General features: G+C 31.4%; 2 protein-coding genes and 1 long non-coding RNA gene across 4 annotated transcripts; 2 read left to right on the top strand and 1 right to left on the bottom strand.

The window, feature by feature from the left end:
* The first annotated feature begins 7,782 nt into the window (after window positions 1–7,782).
* LOC111700181 (chymotrypsinogen A) lies at window positions 7,783–11,743 on the top strand. 2 transcript variants are annotated; one of them, XM_023471020.1, is made up of 11 exons: window positions 7,783–7,872; window positions 7,926–7,998; window positions 8,359–8,831; window positions 8,888–8,959; window positions 9,034–9,137; window positions 9,388–9,458; window positions 10,003–10,062; window positions 10,127–10,224; window positions 10,537–10,617; window positions 11,222–11,305; window positions 11,525–11,743. In XM_023471020.1, exons 2-11 carry the CDS (start codon window positions 7,929–7,931, stop codon window positions 11,546–11,548), a joined length of 1,137 nt encoding a protein of 378 aa, XP_023326788.1. In that variant the 5' UTR covers window positions 7,783–7,872; window positions 7,926–7,928; the 3' UTR covers window positions 11,549–11,743. The 2 variants fall into 2 exon arrangements, with proteins under 2 accessions (XP_023326788.1, XP_023326787.1); XM_023471019.1 differs by having other exon boundaries at window positions 7,926–8,831.
* Window positions 11,744–12,820: 1,077 nt separating this feature from the next.
* LOC111700172 (putative mediator of RNA polymerase II transcription subunit 7) lies at window positions 12,821–21,685 on the bottom strand. Its single transcript, XM_023471003.1, has 10 exons — window positions 21,604–21,685; window positions 21,286–21,481; window positions 20,308–20,336; window positions 17,709–17,781; window positions 17,364–17,531; window positions 16,634–16,694; window positions 16,419–16,561; window positions 16,265–16,336; window positions 14,784–14,849; window positions 12,821–12,945 (listed from the first exon to the last, which is right to left on the bottom strand). The coding sequence occupies exons 1-10, from the start codon at window positions 21,676–21,678 to the stop codon at window positions 12,845–12,847; spliced, it is 984 nt and encodes a 327-aa protein (XP_023326771.1). The 5' UTR covers window positions 21,679–21,685; the 3' UTR covers window positions 12,821–12,844.
* On the top strand, window positions 18,279–19,117 carry LOC111700174 (uncharacterized). Its single transcript, XR_002764926.1, has 2 exons — window positions 18,279–18,467; window positions 18,914–19,117. It is a non-coding gene; the product is annotated as an uncharacterized LOC111700174 (long non-coding RNA).
* Window positions 21,686–24,439: the final 2,754 nt, after the last annotated feature.

The following is a 24,439-nucleotide window of genomic DNA, read 5'->3' as shown; positions in this document are numbered from 1 at the left end:
TTTGACGAACAATCCCTTTTTATGACAAATAGAAAATTACAAAAATAATAATGTAAGAAAAAATTATCCGACAATGAAGAACAATCAATTATGGGTTTAAGATAAATGTTGAGACAAATGTTTAGTTGTATAATCTAGGAACATTTTTGACCCTTGCAGTGTTAACGTTATTGGTGTTTTTTAAATTTTACAGTCATCGATTTTGTCATTAAAGGTACTGTTCACTAATTGAAAAAATCTATGATTGTACGTAAACAGAACTTGAAAAATGTTCATAATTTTGAGCTTAAAATTCAAAAGTCGTTTTAGATTTTTCCACGACGATTTTTTCGTTATAAAAAATTAAAAAAACCCGATCTTTTCGTTTTGAAACAAAAAGTTCGCCAAACTGAACACTTAAAATAGTAAACGATAGTTTTAACAACTGTCTCTGTGGCTCCGATGTAAAAGCCTAACATAATCCTAAATTTGTAAAAATATTTTATTTTAAAGACATATAAAAAATTATTGTAAAGGATTTTTTACCGGCTGAATTTGTTCGTTCCGGTCCAAAGCATTATCTTTTGTCACTTTTGTTATTTCGAAATTCGATCTGGCCCATTAAGAGAACTGAGGTATAATGAAGATTAGTTTTGTGACCCATAAATTAGATCTGAAAACTTTGTAATTATGATTTTTCATTTATTTAACTCCAGCAACTAGTTTCCACAGACGGGAGTGGGCTCAACTTATAGTCCTAGGGCTTAAATACTAGTTATAGTCTTAAAATAGGATAATATAGTTAGACAACCAAAGGAATTCTTCTTTTTCTGAGAAAATCATGTATTTTTAAGCTACAAAATATAAATGTTTCAGAAAAGATTATAAAGAATAAATTAATAGTTGTACAATCCTAATAGATTATAATACAATAGATGGCAACGTAGAATTTGTACACTCTCAATACAGTTGTATTCTTACGTCACAAGTGTCAACTCAGTTTTTGTGTCCGACAAAATTATTAATAATAGTGATAATTTTAGAATAAAGCGTTTATGGTGCAATTTTATGTGTCCTTTATTTTCTGTTATTACACTTTTTTTATTTAATCTTTCGTTTTCCTTGTTATATTTGACACTTGTGACGTCGTGTATTATTGGTCCGTTTCCCTGTTAGCCACCTATTTTACTGTACTTAATATATACAATCGAAGAAATAAATAAACAATAAAAAAGAAACAGAATTAAAAAGTTGAGCTTGAATGTAGAATAAATGCTAAAGGGAGAGTGAGGCCGAAACAATCCAGAGCGGTTTTTGTTGACACTGTAGACTCCCATTAATTCAAATCTGTCTCCATTGTGCACCAACATACCGTGAATAATTCAGCAACAAAACTTGGATTCTCAGAGAGAGCATATTAATGAGTTGAATGTAAAAAGGTTCAGCGACGTATTTTGTCAAACGATATTACACAATATTTGCGATTAACAAAGTAGTTCGCAAACGAATTGGATCTTTGCCACAAAGTCAAATTTTCTAACTCTTATATCTGAACAACCTGACATCGGGTTGCAATACTTTAAAAATCTATCTGTGTGTGGGGGGGGGGGCACACTCACAACTTAAAAAGCATTTGTTTGAGTACAATTTTTTTAATTCAACGAAAAGCTCATTTATGTCGTTTTTGGCCTAAACCTGGGCGTTTTACAATTTTCTAGTCTGAAGAGAATAATGAGAGCGCCTTCTTTTTCCAATGCCAAACTAAATGTCTATTTTGTTGGATTATATTTATATTTAAATATATAAAAAATCCTGTTTTTCCAAAGAATAAAGCACCTAAATGTATTAGTGAACAAACTCGGTCATCACATGATAAGAAATTTGAAGCAAAAAGGTCCATCTATTTTTCAATAAATTATTAAAAATATTTTTGTATTTTTATTATTGTTTTTTTTTGTTGTTCTTGTGTATGATGATATAATGTGCATACTTCAGTCATTGTTTAAACCACCAAAACGTTGTTATTTTAAAGACAGAGAAATCAAACTGTTTTTTTTGTAAAATTTGTATATTGTATGAGTAGAGGACGGCCTGTGTTTAAAAAAATTAGAAGTCTGAATTTTCAAAAAAATAACTGGTTTTAAAAAGCCACCCCCCCCCCTCATACTATTTAGTTTACATAGATATACAGAAAAAAAGAATCAGGCCACCAAACGACAGTAAATATACTGTATGTAATTTTGAGTTGTAAATATTTTTTTACGTATTCCTACAAAGACGACATTTATCTCCGCTGAATCTTGGAATTCATATCAACTAGTTAGAGGACATGTCGTATTTCTTTTTACATTTGACACTTGTGACGTTGTGCGCAGTTGGTCGAATTTTCTGTTGCCATCTATTGTACAGGGTGTCCCACGAAACATGACAGTTTGTGAATAGTTTTAAATGTCTTGTTCCATATACTGTGTTAATTTATAAAGACTTTTTGCAGTTTATTTTGTTAAAAAAATCTTTTACTCAAATACATTTTAATCTAAAATCATGTTTACAACTATATGACTGCCAAATAATATTTTTTGTTATTCTCTTATATCAAACAGCTTAAGAAATTATGGAAGAAGACATTTTAAACTATTTACCAACTGTCATGTTTCGTGGGACACCCTGTACTTGACAATCTATTTGAATAAAAGTATTATTATCTAATAAATTGGTTAATGATCATACAAATTGTAATTATATCAGATAAATTCTATTATTCTATGCATAACATCTTATTGAAAAGTGAAGACTAGTGCAAATCTGAAATAACCTTAGTACAATTATTATAAATATTTACTAGCTACTGACATACAGTACATTGGATTTAAAAAGTTGCGGTAAGTATCTTTGTACTCATAATAATCAGAATGATTAGATTGTATTTGAATATTGTACAGGGTGTCCCACATCAAATTAGACCGCTTCAATGGGTCTAAACTACGATTTGGGGGACAAATCAGAAAATTTAAGAAGAATGAATCCTTTTGAAAAATTTAATAAGTCTAATAGAACAATTATTTGTGGAAATTGCTGGATTATTTCGAGTATTATGTGCATATTTTGGCGTTAAAGATTGGAGATAATCTAATATGATATGGGACGCTCTGTATCTTCAAAACCTTAGACTACACAGACATCTCCTTTTACAGGGTGGGCTATGTAGGCCTAAGTTGACCCAGCACGACATGCTACATTTTTACGATAGGGTTTTAGAGTGCCATCTCACGGCCACTTGCTGAACATAATACCCATTCACAACTTTCAAAGAAATACTCCAATTTTAAACGTGAAACACAACATTTATGAATTCAGTCTTTTTTTTTACAAGATTTTGTGTTTCGTATCCAAAGGATCCTTAAATATCCCTTAATATAGATGTTTCCTGATTGGTCGCGTACAGCACGTGTACACAATAGAACATGCTGTGGAAAATATCGCATATTTTAGCTGATATTCGATCTCAGTAACTCTCTTATCTCTGCTACAAACTCACCCTGTAACAATAATTGTATACTTATAACCTGTACCATCTCAGGGGTTCTAGTATTTCTGTAACGGCATTTACCATATTTTTTAAAAATTACCGTTAGTTAACGATCTCAATTTTATTTACGAAGTTAACGGAAAATTTCTAATTGTTAATAACAATTGTTAAAAGCTTCAGTCGTTAACGGTCTATCACATTATTAACGGCGCGAAGTGCCAAAAATCGTTAACGGTTAAAAAATCGTAACAGCTCGCAGTTGTTAACGGTCTACTGATCAGTATTAACGGCGTCAAGCACCGAAAAAAAATCGATAACGGTTATATAATTGTTAACGGTGCTATCATAACGGTCTTTTGTAGTATTAACGGCGTTAGCGGTTTGTAAAATCGTTAACGGCAATAGCAGTTGAACTATATTTATCCTTTTCTGCGGACTGAGTAGTAAAGGGTGTCCCAATAAACATGGGAATTCAGTGACGAATTCGATGTCGTCTTTTTAAATAATTCTTTGATTTAGTATAGTGATACTTACTGAGAATGTAATCTGTAAGAGTTTCTTCTGCTATGTTCACATTTTGTTTGTTTATGTTTTGACTGCATACGATTGTATTTAGTAAAACAAGAAAATTGCAGTATATACAAACAGAGTAAACTTGTCCGTCTTCACTGTTCATCATGCGGAGACATTATAGACACATCTTTGCAGTCTTTTACCCTTTTCATAAAATAAACTCTAGCAGACATAATAATATTATGGCTATTGAAATTAGGTATTACAATGATAATTCATAACAAAGACGATATCAAATTCGTCACTGAATTCCTATGTTTTTTGGACACCCTGTATATAGATGTCCAAATCAACTATATTTATCCTTTTCTGAGGAGAACCCAGATTCTTTTACGGCTGGAAAAACTCCAAATTTTTATCAAGATTCAAATTTCGAAACTCAGAAGACGACATTTAAAAACATCAAAACAGGTAAAATATTTTTACACATGTAATGCAATATTAAGCAGAAAAAGCTAAATTTAACGTTTTCAAATAGAAATCCGTTCCTTTTTCGTTTTAAACTGTTATTTTTTTTCAAAAGCGGATAATCCATTTAGTTAACGGTTTAAAATGAACGGTTTTTGCCGTTCGTTAACGGACTTTTCCGTTAATTTTCGAAAACTTCCGTTCTGTTAACGGAACTTTTACCAGCCCTACATTTAATGTAAAACTTGAGTTGAATGGATGTGTAATATTTAATGTAAAACTTGAGTTGAATGCATGTGTAATATTTAATCTAAAACTTGAGTTGAATGTATGTGTAATATTTAATGTAAAACTTGAGGTTGAATGTATGTGTAATATTTAATGTAAAACTTGAGTTGAAGGTATTTGTAACAATATTTAATGTAAAACTTGAGTTGAAGGTATTTGTAACATTTAGTGTAAAACCTGAGGTTGAATGTATGTGTAATATTTAATGTAAAACTTGAGGTAAATGTTTGTGTAACATTTAATGTAAAACTTGAGTTGAATGTATGTGTGATATTTAATGTAAAACTTGAGTTGAAGGTATGTGAAACATTTAATGTAAAACTAGAGGTTGAATGTATGTGCAATATTTAATGTAAAACTCGAGTTGAATGTATGTGCAATATTTAATGTAAAACTTGAGTTGAATGTATGTGCAACATTTAATGTAAAACTTGAGTTGAATGAATGTGTAATATTTAATGTAAAACTTGAGTTAAAGGTATGTGTAACATTTAATGTAAAACTTGAGTTGAATTTATTGTGTAATATTTAATGTAAAACTTGAGTTGAATGTATGTGTAATATTTAATGTAAAACTTGAGTTGAATTTAGTGTAATATTTAATGTAAACTTGAGTTAAATGTATGTGTAATATGAATGCTATATACTTTGGAGAAAACAACCCAGCGGGAGCGGTTGAACCAGCGGTTGAGATCTAGCATAGACTCTACGCAATTCAGAATAATTTGTTCGCACTTTTTCAACAAATGAAATATAATTTTTCATGAATAACGTTTTCTGATTTTTTAGCAACTTTTTTGCTTTCAACTGCTGGTTTTCAGATTTTTCAGCAACTTTTTGCTTTAAACCACTGTTTTAAAGATTTTTCAGCAATTTTTTTGCTTTCAACTGTTTTCAGATATTTCAGCAACTTTTTTGATTTCAACCGCTGTTTTTCAGATTTTTCAGCAACTTTTTTGCTTGTAACCGCCGGTTTTCAGATCTTTCAGAATTTTTTTACTTTCAACCGCTGGTTTAAAGATTTTTCAGCAACTTTTTGCTGACAACCGTTTCAGATATTTCAACAACTTTTTGCTGACATCTGTTTTCAGATATTTCAACAACTTTTTTGCTTTTAACCGCTGGTTTAAAGATTTTTAGCAACTTTTTAACTTTCAACCGCTGATTTTAAGATTTTTCAGCAACTTTTTTGCTTTCAACTGCTGGTTTAAAGAATTTTCAGCAACTTTTTTGCTTGTAACCGCCGGTTTTCAGATTTTTCAGAACTTTTTTACTTTCAACCACTGGTTTAAAGATATTTCAGCAACTTTTTTGCTTTCAGCCGCTGGTTTAATGATTTTTTTTGCACTTTTTAACTTTCAACCACTAATTTTAAGATTTTTCAGCAATTTTTTTGCTTGCAACCGCCAGTTTACAGATTTTTCAGAACTTTTTTACTTTCAACCGCTGGTTTAAAGATTTTTCAGCAACATTTTGCTTACAACCGTTTTCAGATATTTTAGCAACTTTTTTGCTTGCAACCGCTGTTTTTCAGATTTTTCAGCAACTTTTTTACTTACAACCGTTTTCAGATATTTCAACAACTTTTTTTGCTTTCAACCACTGGTTTAAATATTTTTCAGCAACTTTTTAACTTTCGATAGCTGATTTAAAGATTTTTCAGCAACTTTTTTACAGCGGTTGAAATCAGAAAAAGTTGCTGAAAAATCTTTAAATCAGCGGTTGAAAGTTAAAAAGTTGCTGAAAAAAAAAATTGCTGAAAAATCTTTAAATCATTGGCTGAAAGTTAAAAAGTTGCTGGAAAAAAATTTGCTGAAAAATTTTTAAACCAGCGGTTGAAAGCAAAAAAGTTGCTGAAAAATCTTTAAATCAGCGATTGAAAGTTAAAAAGTTGCTGAACAATCGGAAAAACAGCGGTTGAAAGCAAAAAGTTGCTGAAATATTGGAAAACGGTTGTAAGCAAAAGGTTGCTGAAAAATCTTTAAACCAGCGGTTGAAAGCAAAAAAGTTCTGAAAAATCTGAAAACCAGCGGTTGAAATCAAAAAAGTTAGCGGCTGAACAAATTTTAAATTTGAGCAAAAAAGATGCATTTCTTATTCTGAACTGCGTAGAGTCTAGGCTATATCTCAACCGCTGGTTCAACCGCTCCCGCTGAGTTTTTTTCTCCAAAGTATATATCATTCGTGTAATATTTAATGTAAAACTTGAGTTGAAGGTATGTGTAACATTTAATGTAAAACTTGAGTTGAAGGTACGTGTAATATTTGTTACACAATAATAAATAACCCATTATGTGTGTCTTGATAAAGGGAAATATTTTGAGTGAAAGGGATTAATATTTCTTCCTGATATAGTAACAATGTTTATTCCTTTAAACTTCAGTAAACAGAAATTGATAAATTGTCTAAATTAAATTTATCAACCTTCCCGTCATAATAGTCGAATAATACACATTGTACTTTACAATGTAAAATTCGCAAACAATATTTTACGATCCATTTATTAACAGTTCAGTAATTTTGAAAATTCAAACCTTTGCAATTCAGTTTAGGACCCTCTTCAGAAATTTGTCCAAGGAGGAGTTGAAGACATTTATTTAACTTTCCATACAAACCCACTGGGAATAATGGTGTTTGTTGTCACGCCATTCTATTTCAATCTATAAGTAGCATGGAACTTATTGAAATGAAACCATTATAAGCACAGACCAAATATGTTCACCGATTTTCAAACTCATTTTAAAATTAGTTCTCATAAATACCCCCACCCCCCACCATTTTAAATAAGATGGTTTTAAATTTTACTTTTTAAATTTTGGTTAAATGTTTAAAAATTAAATTTTCAAACAGGCTGGGATTTATAGATGGTTGAAAGTTATATTTGATTTAAATTGATTCATTTATTCAAAAAAAAATTATTTATTTGATCTAATTCTTTTTAAAACTGTTGTTTGGCAAAATGAAAGGGGAAAGTGTGGAATATATTTACAAAAGCAGGTGAACAGTTCAAACTTCATTAGTCTTTTCTGAGGGCCTGAGTTGAGTTCTACTGAAAGTATCAAAACTCCATGTGAATTTAAACTTGAAAGCTTAAGGTAAGTGTTTCATAATTCAACTTTGTGATTTAGGACGTTCCAAATTTTTCTAGAATATGGAGATAGTTCTCTTGATAGTGCTCGTCTTACAACCATGTCTTGGACAGAACTGGATGTGGGAACGAGGTAATGAAACTCCTGATTCTTCTGATAATTCTGAAATTGTTGATGATACGCTTTTTAATACTGAAACCGTGGACAATAAACTTGCAGAACGATCAAGAGAAAATGATAGCCGACTATTCTTTGTATTTTCCAAACCATTTTCCCCCTTTATTCCTCTACCACCTGTTTACCAGAATCAACATCACCAAGGGCATCATCATGGACGCCCCCAACAAGTCCTGTACCCACAGCATAATAAACCTTGCCCAGGAGTTATAATTTCAATATTGACTGGACAAAATTGTATGAATTCAGGATTTAATCCAGGGGGACCCCAGCCTACCGGCCCTTCTCTTGTAATAATTCCAAATAATCCTACAGGAGCAGTCCCAACTACCACTACTGCAACAACAACGACTACTACGACAGCATCAACAACTATTCATTACAATATTGGACCCATCATAGCACCAGCTTCTGTTTCGAACTGCACCTGCGTTGAATCCTATCGATGTGATGCTGCTGATATTCATCAATTTGGAAACGGAATGATAGACCCACGCAGGCTCTGTATATCTGGAGATGTATGCTGCACCAGACCAAAACCAGCTTCAACAGTTGCTCCAACTACCACAGTCAAACCTACATCCGCTCCTCTTACTGGTTGTGGAGTAGCTAACCCAGAGGGTATAGGACTGACAAGAGTAACATCTGACACACTTACAGCATATGGAGAGTTTCCATGGATGACGGCTGTTCTAGAAAATGTGGGTGGAGGAAGACTTTTCATCTGTGGAGGGACTTTAATTCATCCAAGAGCTGTTCTAACTGCAGCTCATTGCCTTCAAAATAAGGTTTATTTGAAATAAACCATCGCATTTCATTTCACATTAATAACATTAATTTGCAGGCTAAAGAAAATATAGTTGTACGACTTGGAGAATGGGATGCAGCCTCAACCAATGAACTTTATCCAACACAGGTATTTGCCAAACCCCACATTATACAGGTATATCCTGAACTCAAACATGTACGATTGACCTATTATCTAAACAGGAAATCACAGCTTCGAAAGTCATCCTTCATCCTGAGTTCTACGCTGGAGCCTTGTTTAACGATGTGGCAGTCATCATTCTTTCCAGTGATGCAGATACATCAAGGTAATGTAAAGCTTGCAGTCAAGCATATAAGCAGTTATTTTTTACATAGCTAGGAAACATGGTGTTAGCAAAAAAAAACTCGATGAAATCATTTTGTCTTCTTGTGTCTGAGGTCAGAACTTTAGTGGGGAGTAGTGTGAATCTTGAACGCTTGATCTCGGTATCCAATGTGTGCCTGTATTTTCTTTTAAAAGTATTGGCTGGATAAACGAAAATAGTTCATAAAAATATGGTAATTTTTAATTTTCAGACCGAATATTAGATTTTCTTGTCTACCTTCTGCAAGTGATCAGTACCACAGAGATAAATGCATCTCTCTTGGTAAGATATTTTTCTTTTCCTTTAAAACGGTGTGCATCTACTGTGCAGTATGCATATAACTAAAAATATACCTTCAAATCAGACAGAAATCTGCTTAAATGACAATAACCATCCTGAACATTATAAAAAAATATGTTTGGACACACGATAACATTAAAAATGAATTATTTTCATTTCAAAATGTTATTAGTGTGACAGAGTGAGATCAACGTTTTAAAAACAACGTTTGTAATCTTCTTCTGAACTCACTAAAACTGTTTTAATAGGGCATATATATTTACCTTATACCTTCTTTTTGTACTTTTGGTCATTCACAATAATTTTAGAAAAAATTCTTTTTGAAAATTATGTTCCCAAGTACTAAATTCATATAAAAGCGAGCAATATGTCAACCACTGCCGCATGTGAAGACAAGGAAATTTTGAAAAATAGTAATGCAGGACAAAGATTCATGGATGCTAGTGTATCTGGCTGCAACCTATAATACCAAACAAACAAGCTTTAAGGTAGAATACTAAAGATAAAGCTGTATTTACAAATTTAGGTTGGGGAAAACAGAATTTTAATGACCCGGGATTTTCAGCAATCCTCAAGAAAGTTTTAGGTAAATTTTTCTAATTTTCGGTTTGTATTTAAAGAAATATTTTAAATTAAAAAAATTTGTATAGTTCCAGTAGTTCAGCACGGAGATTGTCAGACCACCTTACAGGGAACAAGGCTTGGGAAAACATTTAGACTGCATGAAAAGTTTATGTGTGCAGGGAAGGTAACCATATCAATTAATTTATTTTTTTCTGTAAATATTACAGTGATTTTAAGAAATCTGTTGTCCGTTGCCTGCACAACTATATTTATCAAAACCTTCTCTCTCTATTGGACTATTTTTGTCTAATATTGATNGGGTGTTTGATTGAAAGAAATGTTTTCTCTCCTTAAATATATTAACACTTAAATCACTTTAAATATCAATCTTGGATAAAAAAATTTCCGAAAGCATTATTCCTTGATGGTGCTATGATTACTTTTGACAATTGTCATATTTGTAAAACAGACCACGGATGCAAAGTTTTAATTATAGAATGGGGCGGATGCATGTACAGGTGACGGAGGTGGACCTTTAATGTGTCCCCTATCTGATCAACCTAAACGATTTATACAGGTAAGTTTTATTAAGTTTACTTTAATCTTATAGTGATGAATGGTAAGGAAATAGAATGCTGCTCTCATTTTGACATAATCTGCATATACAAACCATATTAAAATCAAACCATGTTCTGACCAATCGAAGTTTAACATTTCATTAGCGATTTATCTCAAAGAGGCTGAAGCACGTTATAGATATTTTGGTTATATTTCTAAGATCCTGAAAAGATGGGGTGGAAATTAAAATTGTATACAGGGTGTCCCACAAAACATGACAGTTGTTGAATAGTTTGGAATGTCTTCTTCCATTTAATATATAGCATATTAAAGACTTTTTGCATTTCATTTCGATAAAAACATCTTTTTCTCCAATATATTTTACTTTGCTATCAATTTTACAATAATATAATTCGCATACAATATTTATTATCATTCTCTTTAATATAAAACAACTTAACTAATTTTTTAAGAAGACATTTTAAACTATTCACCAACTGTCATGTTTCGTCATGTCCTCTGCAGTTTACATCGAAAAAAGATTACACGATTTCCATTACTTTTGAAAACATTTTAGATTAATTAACAATTCGTCCATGTACAACTTAGATAATTGTTTAAAGGTGGGTGTGACTAGCTGGGGAATAGGGTGTGGCACTTCTCCAGGTGTATACTCAGATCTAACCCAACTAGAACCATGGATACAGGTCACTTTTTAAATTATGTCTTTTCTTTTTCACTGTCCTAGATCCTTGCATATTTTTCGACATCTCGAATTATTTATTATCTATCAGGAATAATCCATGAAGAAAAATGCTATAAAGTATGACTCTAGCAAATGACTACAGCAAAAATGCCATAATAAAGCGCTTAACATATAACTTGGATGGTTGGTTTTAAAATGCTTTATATGTGTTTGTTTTCAGACTACTTTGAACAGCAATACCTAGATGGTTAACTTGGAAAAACCAGTGCTCACAGCCACATCGACAATAATCATTTAATAGTTCATATATAACCCGTGTATGTAATTTCGTAATTAACGTTCCGTAAACATAAGAAAATATGTGCGTTGCTGAAGTTTTATGAATGTCATTATTTGTAGCTGTACTAAAATATATAAAGATGGCCATCTTTAAATAGTTTGATGCACATTTTTTTCTATGAAATCTCTAAATAATAGGCTTTTAGGGCGCTTCGCGCCCATTATCTATTTCAATTGTGAACATTTTTTTCTTTGTGTACATTGTAAAACAAAAACAAGAAAACATCGCGGATTTTATTAAAAAAAATCGTGGATTTTCAACATTTAACGAAAATCGAATTTTGTTTTAGGCATTTTTTGACATTTGATAATCTATAAACCTTCCCTAGGGACATGTAAAGTCTTGCACAAAATTTGGGCCCGATCGGTTCAGCCATTTTGAAGTTTTTTGGATATAAACAAACAAACACCCATACAAGCAAAGTATATATAGATATAGTCTTACGCTAAATTCTTATCTGATAGAGATACGTACGCACCAACGAGGTTATAGTGTATAGAGTGATGATGTACGCTAATCCTTTACTAATTGTATATGCCATAAACTATACCGAGAGCGTAGTGCATATTTGTTTATTATAGGGAGAATCTGACTTAACCTATAGCATATCAATATTAGTATACAGATGTGTGTACATCAAAGCTAACGTAGCACACAGGTTAAGAATTATCACCCCCCCCCCCCTGGTACGCACACAATCGGACACGTCATCTGATCGACCATTGTAATTTGGAGAAATAACACACTGCGATTCGAAGGCTGCAAGATCTCACTCTAAATTCCATGAGAATTTTGCCAATTACTTCTTTAAAACTAAAGCTCAAAACAAATGCTTTAACGTTCTGAAATTACATGTCTAGGGCTACATATAATTAAAATTGAGTTAGTGAGGTAAAACCAAAGGCCAAGGCGTTGGGACATTCCAAAGTCAACCCAGTTTTGAAAATTGATGAAACTTTTCATACCAGCCTCATTCTATGTGAGAGCCTTCAGACTATTTTCATAATGTCTTCCTTTATTTTATAATTATTTTTTTTCGAAAAATTGGCAATTGATAAAAAATATTAGATAAGTGTTTTGTTTATCTAGTATCCACATTAATTGTTTTCAAAAGTGTGTCTTGTTGAAGACGACATTTTTTATCTGCTTCAAATTGGTTACTATAAGAAAACAATACATAGTTATGCATCTATATTTTTACTAGCACGCCTTTAAGTGATATCCAGACAGAAATTCGTTTTTAGATCGATCAATTAACTGTTGTTTATTTCTCCCAGTCTCGTTTAAACTCTCTGTCATGTCTAAACAAGAAAAAAATGTTAGCTGTATACAGCAGACGTGATTCCAAGTGACCCTTCATTTAAACAAAGTGAATAAATACTGAAGTGGAACAAACAGAATAAAGACGACTAGTCGGGCAATAAGCTATTTTTTGGTTTGGTAGACTTTCCATATTATTGTTGCGGGACCCTTTTTACAAAGTAAGGACTAGAAAAATTCTGCGATTTTTAATGTCGTCGTCACTTAAAATCACATTTTTAAACCCGGCCTTACAATGCACATTCTGGATCCGAGACATCTGTTTCTTTCTATGCAGCTTCACTTTTTATATCACAAGTCAAGCTATAGGCATTTGTTTTTATTACCAATTATGCATATTACAGGCTTATCACATGTAATATGAAATTGTCAACAGTCATTAAAGCCTTCATACTTCTGTTCTTTAACATATTTTTGTTGATTCAAAGTTCACATAAAATCTAATTGCAAATTTGTAAACAAATGAAGTCAAGTTTATTTAGTACTGTACACTCTGTACAAAAAGATTGTGAGGTCCCCACAATTTTATTATAAAATCTTTGGGACATAAAATGTCGTCATTCAACTATGAGTTTGGTTCACCTTAGTTTTATCTATTAATTCACTTTGCCATGTAAAGAGGGGCATACCCGATTCATATCGATAACATTGAAATTCTTTATCTGATTAACAATACGAAGATAACATAAATTTATCCATTATTTTTTAACCAAAAATGCACAAATTACTTTTGTGGAGAAACCACAAATGAATTAATCAGTTATCAATACAGTCATGGATATCCAATTCAAACGTAATCAAATACAATTCTTAAAAGTACCGTTATGAATCGGACATGCCAACAAAAGGATAAATCAAAATTACGTTTACAGTACACATAATATAAAATAGAAGTAACCCAAGAAATAGAGATCAAATAGTTTGTCAGTTACTGAAAACCAAAATGAGCAAGCTCTAAAGCAAAATCTAACAGAATTTTGCCAATCATTTCTTTTAAATTAAAGGTAAATATAAACAAGAAAACTGTATAAAAAAGCATAAGCAAGTTAGTGAGGTAAAACCAAGACCCAAGTCATTGCAGCACTTTAAAGTCGCGCGGTTTTAAAAATCGGGAGAATAACTCTCATAGTTCATGAAACTAGATACAGGGTTACCCACAAAGGATGAGACTGTAAAGACGACCCACAATTCTAAAACCATGACAATTTTAAGCGTGTTTTTTGGTTTCTGCATTTAATTGAGTATTTTGATGGTTTACTAAATGATCAAGTACAGAAAAAAACCAGTTTGACCTACAAGGAACCCTGAATGCAAGAAAACGGACAAAAAATTTCCGTATAATCGTTTCTGACGTCTCATCCTTTGTGGATAACCCTGTATCTGTGCAATACATCTACAGAACGTCCCATATTATTTTAGATTATCTCTGTAAGCTGTAGCTTCAAAATAAACACGTAATACTCGAAAAACCTTGCTTTTTTCTCAAGAAAATTTTTGTATTAGCCTTATTCAATTTTTCAAAATGATTAACTATTCTTAAATTTTCTGATTAGTCCCAAAAAACGTTATTCAGACCCATTGATGATCTAATATGATGTGGGACACCCTGTATCTGTATATAAATTTACTGGTATCTAAATCTTGATGGATGTAGTAAAAGGTATTTAATAAAAATTGAGTGTAAGGTTTAGGCGTTTGAAATATTTTGGCCATGGAATTAAAGAAACAACAAACCAAACGTCTTGATATGATTTTAATAAACTTCCAGATAATTTTCAAGGTTTTGTTGTAAAAACTAGATATTAACTCAATCACTAACCTCGTAAATCTATTGACGTCAATAAACTCCAAACATTTTGAATTATTATCTCAGCCATCATTATTCCTAAAAATAGAAAAACGAAAACAAAATTTTTGTAATATTTGTTTTTTCCGTGCTTATTTTTTAGAGATTTAAAGCACAACAGTTTAAAAAAGCGATATGAAAAGAAAAAATCATTTTGTATATATAAAAACCTTTTCTCGTTTAATTAAAAATAGAAGCTAAGTATATTTTTTTAAAAATCTTTAATGCTTAGTCTTGAAAATTAACCAAATCATGCTCCTACATTGCGGTGTCAAGTTTTAACATTTAAATTTAAAGACAAGGATCTAAATGATTTAAATGTAGTTATTGTGGAACACGATAGTCGGCCTCTATAAGGGTGCACAGAGACAGTCATGAACGATACTTGGAGTATCAGAAGATGGAAACTGAGGGTATTATTTGCCGTTCTGATAGTCCCTGGGCCTCTCCTCTTCTTATGGTTCCCAAGCCAGATGGATCTTGAAGCCCTTGCAGCCATTACCGCCGTTTGAACAATGTTACCAGCCCAGATTATTATTTTCTTCCAAACATTTGTGATTTCACATACAATTTGAAAGATTGGACAGTTTTTTCACAACTGTACCTAGTGGTGAAGGGTTATAACCAAGTACCCATGAGTGAAGCTGACATCTACAAGACTGCCATAGTAATGCCATTCGGTTTGTTCTAATTCCTCTCTATGCTACAGGGTGTCCCAAAAAACATGGGAATTCAGTGACGAATTCGATATCGTCTTTGTTATGAATTAGCATTGTAATACCTAATTTCAAAAGCCATAATATTATTATGTCTGCTAGAGTTTATTTAATGAAAAGGGTAAAAGACTGTAAAGATGTGTCTATAATGTCTCCGCAAGATGAACAAGGAATACGGACAAGTTTACTCTGTTTGTATACTGTAATTTTCTTGTTTTTCTAAGTACAACTGTATGCAGTCAAAACGTAAACAAACAAAATGTAAACATAGCAGACGAAACTCTTACAGATTACAGCTTTCTCAGTAGGTATCACTATACTAAATCAAAGAATTATTTGTGAAGACGATATCGAATTTGTCACTGAATTCCCATGTTTTTTGGGACACCCTGTATTTGGGTAAAAGAAATGCGACTCAGACGTTTCAACGCCTCATGCATCTAGATGATGTTCTAGTGGTAAGTCAGGATAGAGACCTCCACCTCGAACATCTCCATTTGGTTCTTGACCTCATGGTGCAGAATGGTCTAGTTCACTACAAGATCACTCCTGCAGGGATTAGTCCTCTCCACCGTCATATTGATGCATTACCCCTTTAGCCCCGTCCTCAGGATGTAAGTGGTCTCCAGAGAATTCTGGGAATATTAATTTCTACAGATGTTTCCTTCCTCTCCGCCCCCTCATTGATGCTCAAGCTTTGCTATTAATAAGGTATAATGTTATAATGTAAATGTAAACCTGTCATTCCGATATCCAGTTCTTTTAGTTGTTTTCCAACAGTGCACAGTAAATTTGATAACTGAGAATGATCTAAAAATCGTTGTTACATTAGAAAGAGTAAATCTTATATGTGANTGATTGCTTTACTTGTGGTTGACCTTTGGCTATTTACCTTTGTCCAATTCAAATCCAAATTCTAAAAGAATCATCGATGTTATAGCAATGTCGTCCTTTATCTTTTCTGAATTTACATAGTTGGATGATCTAGGTAAATATTCAATTTTGCCATTTCGTTGGACATCATGAAGTCTGGATCTGAAAAAAATTATTTAAATTACATTTTGGTTTAAAAATCAGATTGCAAACAAAGACATATTTGATTAGAACCTGTTTCCTTGTAATACTAAATAGGACAGTTCTCCAATAACACTTGCTTTCCGTTTTCTCCCTTAATAAAGGTCACTTTAAAGGGGATTGAAAGCAAAAATCATCGTAGAGTTTCCAGCAAACGAAACGTTTCGCAAAATTTCACATTTTATTGTGAAAATTAATGAAGCGAAAAATAAAATTCCGCGAAAGCCATAAATTTGTATAGCTGCAACAATTAATTGATCAAAAAAACTTGTGAAATTCTCTGCTCTAAGAGCTCAACATTTTAAGTTTTGCTATCATATTAACAATTTCTCTTCCTTTACTTTAATAACTGTTTGATAAAGAAAATTCGATTTCTCTCGCTATCTTTCTGAGTTTCTGTCCGTCAAGGTACGTTCACCACAATCCAGCTAGCTTTGACCCACCCAATTTCAAGAAAGAATCTTTCAAATCGACCATGTTTTTTTTGCGAAATTTTCGTGTTTTTTTGGTATAATTTCCTTTTTTGTCGCGAAATTTTTTTTGAAATAATATTTTTTTTTTCGCTGGAAACCCTAGTTTATTGTAAAAAAACACAAATTAAAATTTGATCTTTTTGGCAAAAATATTTTAAAATGTAATATAACAAACTTTAAGCAATGTTATAATTATTTCAGAACAATTTGGCTTCAAGATTTTTGCTTTTTGGAGGAAAATTAACAAAACCTATTTTGTGAAAACTAGGCTAAAATAAAATTGAACTTACTTGTTATTACAGGAGGGGGGCCTGGTAAACAGGGAAATGGACATATCTGGATGGTATTTAGGTTGTTAGCTGCGTTATTGTTGTTTCCGATATTGAAGTTGTTTACATTGTCATTGTTGTCATTGTTGTTGTTGTTGTTGTTGTTGTTGTTATTGTTGGCGTTGTTTACTTAAAAAGGGTGTCTTTGAATTACAGATTACATTCACAACCGTCTTTTCTTCTTATTTTAATAAAAAATAACACTAATAATTTTCCAGTTATTACATTTTAAAAAAAAATTTAAAAACGACGATGTCGATTTAAAGAAATTGAACAGATGACAGTTTTACAATTATTGAAATATACCTAAGTTGGCAGCAACAGAAGCCGCAGAAAGAACAAAATTAACAAAAGTAAATCCACTTATTCCAGAACCACCCTATATAATATTAATGTACTTTTTATCATGCAGTTATTTTATTATACTATACCGCAATATCTAATCTTAATTTGTTCAAAAAACTCCTGCTTCATTATGATATATCTAATGCATATCTTTTTGATGTATGTACACATTATTAATTTTTGAACGGCGTAAAAATCTTTTTCATTTTGACAACATACAAAAGTATTTTCTGAACAACGATAAATTTTTAAATAAAAATGTAACCCCATTGTGTATGTTTTGTATAGTTTTTAAATCCCCATTTACCACTTAATTGTTCTGGTCGGCTGGGTTTTAACATAACCAAAGACTTTGCTAATTATAAAGACAGCTGTATTTTGACGTCATTGGTTATTTTGGTTGTTTGAGAGTCTAACGATCGACATTAAAACCTTAGATATTTAACTCAATTGTGAATGTTTTGAGATGAAAGTTAACTAAAATTAATGATATTAATTTGTATTTTAAAATTTGTTCAATCATTTGTTGGATATGAGGATCGGCTGGTGAATTATAGCTGAATTTGTGATAAAGTTACGCATCTCTTTTGTATTAAAAATAGCCAATAATTGTTAGTGAAAATTTTCAGATGTCGTCAAATATTTTTCCTGAGGTTCTATGGAATGGAATTTTAGGCGATGAAGACGAGAGGGGACCAGAAATTTCAAATATTATAAACGGTAAATAAATATTGTGTAAATGTCGTCTTCTGTTTAATCTTAGGCAAAGAAATGATATCGCATAACTTAATATATTAATCTTACTCTTCAATTAATTTATGGGAATTTTGTTTGAAAAATATCCACCATTAAAGAAAAAACTATCACAGACAGCTTCGTTAAAAATGCGAATTAAAGGACGACCTTTTACTTAGAAGTCTTTTAAAGTTGATTACAGAAGGTTTGAGGCATGAATTATTGGAGGATTTTAAAAAGGTGGATTAAAGAAATACATTGGTGAAAATAAAACTGGGGAATATAAAGACGACTTTTAGATTTTTGACTAAATAGTTCAATGAACATAAAATACCGTAATTGAGCAGTGAACATGGAGATTGTCTAAATTTCGTCTTCAAATTCCGGAGTTTTATGTATATAAATTCAATAAATAATTCTGATAAACTCAGGTTTGTCGGTGCCACTGCCTAGCTAAGTATAACATGTATGATACCCAACTGCCAAGCCAACAAAGAATAGGAGAGTCTGCGTTTGCAATACCAAAAAAAAGTTTGGATGAAGGCTCTTTAAGTGGACCATATGAATTCCTCACGCTGAAAGATCTTAGAGTGTGAAAAAAACTATTACACTGTTAAATAAATATTATGACGTTATATTTTTCAATAATTCATTTAAATCAGGTTGAGAGAGAATTCAATCTTGAATGAAAAATTAATGAGATAATTTATAACTGTTAAAAAGTACAAGGTTACAATTGCATAAAAGATATGAGACATTAATTTTCTTCTTATAAGCACTTCATATACTTCAAACCAAAAGTAAATGTTCTAAGGGACTGACAGATGTAATTTCAAGTTGGCCATTAAAGTTCCTATCAACAACGGTACCATTTAAACATTTATCTGGGTAACAATGAGGGAGATATCGTGGTTATTTCATCTTAAAAAGTGATAAATTCTGTAATTTATATTCATTGTTTTTCCACTAGTCACTGTTATGGACTATTGACAAAAAAATATTTCAAGATAGTAAAAATTAGGTGGATTCCCCTTGTTTTGTTTTTAAATAACTATTTAATACATTACAAAAGACGACATTATAAAATGTCATCAGGGTAAATATATAGTTTTCTGGAGAAGACGACATTAGTTACTATCTTCTGGTACCCGAGAAAATGCGTCAAATTTGCGTCGATTTTCTGATGCGCTATCTTTAATTAGCAAAGTCTTTGAACATAACTATGTATAGTTATTTTGTATTTGACTTTAAATTCCCTTTGAATTTGTTAATTTTCTTAAACATGTTGTGGTCCCCACATGGGATATACAACTGCCTGTGTACCTAGTCAATGGTTAGGTTACGACATTTTGAGTTTAAGTTGGGATTTTAATTTTTATCTTGTTTTTAGTGTCTTTTATATAAAGGTCGTTTATGTCCCTCGCTACGCTTGCGACATACAGAAAAACCCTTAATAACGAATACATCGAAAGAATTCATCAAATATCGTATTCTTCACTTTCTGATAATAGAATGTTGCAGATATTTAGTTTTTTAATTAAATGATTATATGTAACTCTTTAAAACTGCCGCATATTCATGGCTATTCATTCATTTTCGCAAATACTGAAATTTACGTAATATAGTATAAAACTCATTGAAAAATTGTCAAGACGACATTTGATAAACTCTTCCGATGTATTCGTTATTAAGGGTTTCACTGTACGTGACTTGAATAGATCTCAATACCTCTTAAAAAGTAAAAATCTCGCTTCAATCGCAAAATATCCCGCCTCAACTCTACTCTTGATAAGGTACATGAAAAGATAAAATGTGTAAAGATTACCTTACAATTTGGTTCAGCATCATAGCTTTCTAAAATAAAATACTTATTTTTGGCTGAATGCAAGATTGTGCAAACTGCAAACTCATGCTAATGAAAAAGTTCATTAAAACTTGGTTTAATTATGACCAGGGTGTGCAATTTTCTAAAATTGTTTGTCTGACAAGGTTTCGGCTTTAAAATAATTACTAGAGAAAACGGTAGAACATTTTTAATAAGTAAATATATTTTAAGGGTAGGACGGGGAAGACGAATTAAAGAAAGCATTATACTTTATGTACAGTGAAACCCTTAATAAGGAATACATCGAAAGAATTCATCAAATGTCGTATTCTTCACTTTCTGATAATGGAATGTTGCAGATATTTAGTTTTTTTTTAATTAAATGATTATATGGAACTCTTTAAAACTGTTCCCGCATATTCATGGCTATTTATTTATTTTCGCAAATACTGAAATTTACGAAATATAGTTTAAAACTCATTGAAATATTGTCAAGACGACATTTGATAAATTCTTCCGATGTATTCGTTATTAAGGGTTTCACTGTATGATTTATAGAAAGCTAAACTTAAATTGATGAACAAATATAGTTGAGATAAAACAGGAAAGCATAGGGTGAAGATAATAGACGAAAAAATGTTAAAAGTAAAAGAAAATGAATTGAAAGAGGAGAAAGATTATTAAAAAAAAAATGCGGTCCGGTGAAAATGGACCAAAATAGAAAAAAAGTGTGTCTGTGCACTTTGCAGTTGGGGTCTCCGAATAAAAGGGGTCTCCAATAACAAGAGGTCTCCAATATTCTGTTTGTATAATTTGGAAGAAAATATTTATGCTTTCTAAATGTTTTCTGTAAGTTTCATGTTAGGGTTCCTTCTAATAAGTAACATGGTAGGGATGTATATATTGACGGATTGTAGGCAGTAAAAAAGATAGAGAGGAAATTAGAAAAGATGAAATCAATAAAAATATAAATAATACCTGGCATTAAAAATTCCGCTCTGGGGGGACTAATCTTGTTTAGAATTTTCTTTTTTGAATTCTTTTTGTTCAATTTTTTACTATTATACTTGGACTCTTGCTTTGATGCCTTTGCTGTGTGTTGCTTAGACATAGCAAAAAATTCGTGAGGCTGAAGTCCATCAGGGAATGGGTCTTCTTCATCATATTCATCAGTCTCAAAAACAGACAAGACTAGTTTAAAAATCAAGAAATATCTACAAGACTAAATTAACAAACAGTGAAAAAAAAACAATCATAAAATTTAATTCAATGTTTGTTTGCAAAACTTGATTTTACCTTTCTTGAGAAAAGCCAGGAGCCAAGTCTTGGATCCCTAAATGACTCTGATGACCTTAAAATATCCAATTCCATTTTTAAGATTTCTGCAACAATAAGCAGAATACCTGTTAATGCGAATTACTGCAGGTGCTCTTACAGTTAATTAGAATCATATTCAGTATCAATCTGTATCCAGTATACAATGTACACACTTCTGATTTTCTTCTTAATCCTCTCTTTTTGGATAACCCTACTGTATCAAAGTTACATTTGATATTAATTGGACTCATACATAATTACGTTCAATTACAAAGTTAGCTATTTACAAACCGATGCTGATACGCCACTCTGATTGGTTGAATATGCTGATACGCCACTCTGATTGGTTGAATTCTATATATTTTTCGAGACACAAACACGAGATTAGGTCAGTCTCAAGATTAATTAAAGATGATCAACATTGATCTCGATATCCACATATCTAAAGTTACATATAAATTGATAAATAAACTAAATTTTATACCACCTTCACAATACCTGATAAAATATATTTTAATACATGTTTCATTGAATAAAAGTTTATTTGCTTTCATACGTATATATATATATATATATGTCAACATCATTTAATTTACGAAAGTTGATAGTTTACATAAACTAATTAAGAATTCCCCCTTGATGAGAAAGAAGACAAAAAACAAGGACATCATAATAGACGAACTATATATATTTAAAAACTCTTTTTTAAAATTTTTATCTGATTTTGATTAACGTTTAAATTAAGGGATACTTATTAACGTAACAAAATTCGAACTTATTAGCCTCTTATTTTTTCGGAAAACTACAGGGTGTCCCACTAAACATGACAGCTGGTGAATAGTTTTGAATGTCTTCTTCCATAACTGTATTAGATATTGAAGATTTTTTTGTGCAGTTTATTTCGTCAAAAAGTCTTTTACTAAAATATATTTTACTTTGAAATCAGTTTTACTATAATAGGACTGTCATATACTATTTTTTATTAGTCTTTTTACTATCAAACAACTTAAAACTCATGGAAGAAGACATTTCAAACTATTCACCAACTGTCATGTTTCGTGGGACACCCTGTATAACAAATCAAAACATAGAACTAATCCCACGTAGATGAAATATAATTTGAATATCGGTACTAAATCCCGAGTTATCCAATAATTAGTAAAAGATATAATATCGGAATAAGAAACATAGAAAAAATAAAATGTTGTGGAATCATGTAGATAGTACATAGTATATTCAGAACTGAGTAGAGTAGGTTCAGGCCAGGTAGATTAAGAGTATTTTTCTTCTTTAATTACGGTATATTTTCACCTGCACACATGATAAACTGGAACTGTATTTGTAAGTATTAATCTCTGTTTGCCTGTTTGTTTGTATGTTCGATCATAACTCATGACCCCCTTGACCAATTTGATTGGGGTACTCGGTTTAAGAATTTTAAGTTCAGAGGGTTAACTTTCACAGAGAAAGTTTAGTTTCCAGGTAAAGCTGGGTTCCCATTATAAAGTTATACAGAATATACTATGAACTTACAATATCTTTTAATTCCAGATTGTTGTTTTAGAGAATTCAGAAATTCAGAAAAAATATTTCCTTTCGTGTTTTCGAAGAAGATTTTTTTTCTTTCTCTTCTTGTAGGATTTTTTATTTAATACGATCAAAATATCACCGATTAATTAAATGGTCAAATATTCTTGTAAGTTCTATTTATAAAGTTTAATGTTTGGCTTTCCCTCGTTTTGAGCATTAGTTATTAAAGAACTTAGAATATAAGTTCTTGAACAAAGGGAGGTAAAAGGAGTAGGAATTGGAAGGGGAGGGGGGATAGGGTGAGGGCCGAGGGAGTGTTGTGGGAAACAAGATTAACCTTGAGTAGATTTATCTTAACTGCGATCTTACAGAAGCATATTGTCAGACTACAGTCTACTTTTAAAACTCGAACTTTCAATGCTTAAGTATTGAAAAAGTAAAAATTGAAGAAATTCTTTCGATTCTTGTGTGATAGCTTGCTACATTTGGATGCCTGTGTTAAATCTTATAAATTGTCCCCTGTCGTGGAAACTTATTCTGTGTTTTTTTATTTATAATAATTTGTTTTCTTCTAATTTCAAAATCCTTGAAATTCACATAACTATAAATATTTCATATTATTAGATTGGCTGTATTTAAAATAATATTTAATGAGATATTTTTAATCTTCATCTTTGATAAATTATCCAAGCATGGGCGTAAGATAACATTTTACCATTGCAAGATAAAATGCAATCAAAGCTTGGAAATCTGCAAATCATCACTGATAATCCAAAAGAGAACACTTTGATTGTTTGGATAACGCAAATATATTTGATATCACGAGTTAAATATTATTTTGTCATTATATATAAAACAGCTCTTTCTATAGATATCTTTAGCAATATGTTCATAGCAACAGAATTTTGTAATTCTGATTCGGTCTGAATTTAAATTGTAGATAATTAAAACTTAAATGAATAGTTTCACATTTTCATTTAACTAATTTCTTCACTTTTAAAGCTCAATTCCTGAAATATTATAGAGTTGCCTGCATTACTGCAAATTCAAAATAAGAAAACTTGCATTTACAACCTTTTTGGCATTTGTGGCCTTAAGCAGAGTATATGTAACGGTTAACCGTGTTGAAATAGAATTAAAAAGATTTTGCAAAATCGTAGATTGTGTATTTTTTACGGAGTGACGAAATGCAGTAATGCAACAAATGTTAACAATTTTAGAAGGACATTTTAAGGAATCATGGAAGATAGTAGCAGCATATTTCTCCGGAACCGGGCCACCGGAG

Source organism: Eurytemora carolleeae, unplaced genomic scaffold (genome assembly GCF_000591075.1).
Source record: "Eurytemora carolleeae unplaced genomic scaffold, Eaff_2.0 scaffold379, whole genome shotgun sequence".
In the NCBI taxonomy this organism is placed as follows: domain Eukaryota; kingdom Metazoa; phylum Arthropoda; class Copepoda; order Calanoida; family Temoridae; genus Eurytemora; species Eurytemora carolleeae.
The sequence above is the reverse complement of the archived record's forward strand: the minus strand, read 5'-3'. Positions and strand labels throughout refer to the sequence as shown.

What these genes read in the sequence shown, in the direction of transcription:
- LOC111700181 (XM_023471019.1), top strand. Translation starts at nt 7,929, where the DNA reads ATGGAGATAGTTCTCTTGATAGTGCTCGTCTTACAACCATGTCTTGGA. An exon ending in CTCATTGCCTTCAAAATAAG is followed by an intron (nt 8,832 to 8,887) that starts GTTTATTTGAAA and finishes ATTAATTTGCAG; the next exon opens with GCTAAAGAAAATATAGTTGT. An exon ending in AGTGATGCAGATACATCAAG is followed by an intron (nt 9,138 to 9,387) that starts GTAATGTAAAGC and finishes TTTAATTTTCAG; the next exon opens with ACCGAATATTAGATTTTCTT.
- LOC111700172 (XM_023471003.1), bottom strand. Translation starts at nt 21,678, where the DNA reads ATGGAATTGGATATTTTAAGGTCATCAGAGTCATTTAGGGATCCAAGA. An exon ending in CCCCCCTCCTGTAATAACAA is followed by an intron (nt 16,695 to 17,363) that starts GTAAGTTCAATT and finishes ACCTTTATTAAG; the next exon opens with GGAGAAAACGGAAAGCAAGT. An exon ending in TGGATTTGAATTGGACAAAG is followed by an intron (nt 16,337 to 16,418) that starts GTAAATAGCCAA and finishes AACGATTTTTAG; the next exon opens with ATCATTCTCAGTTATCAAAT.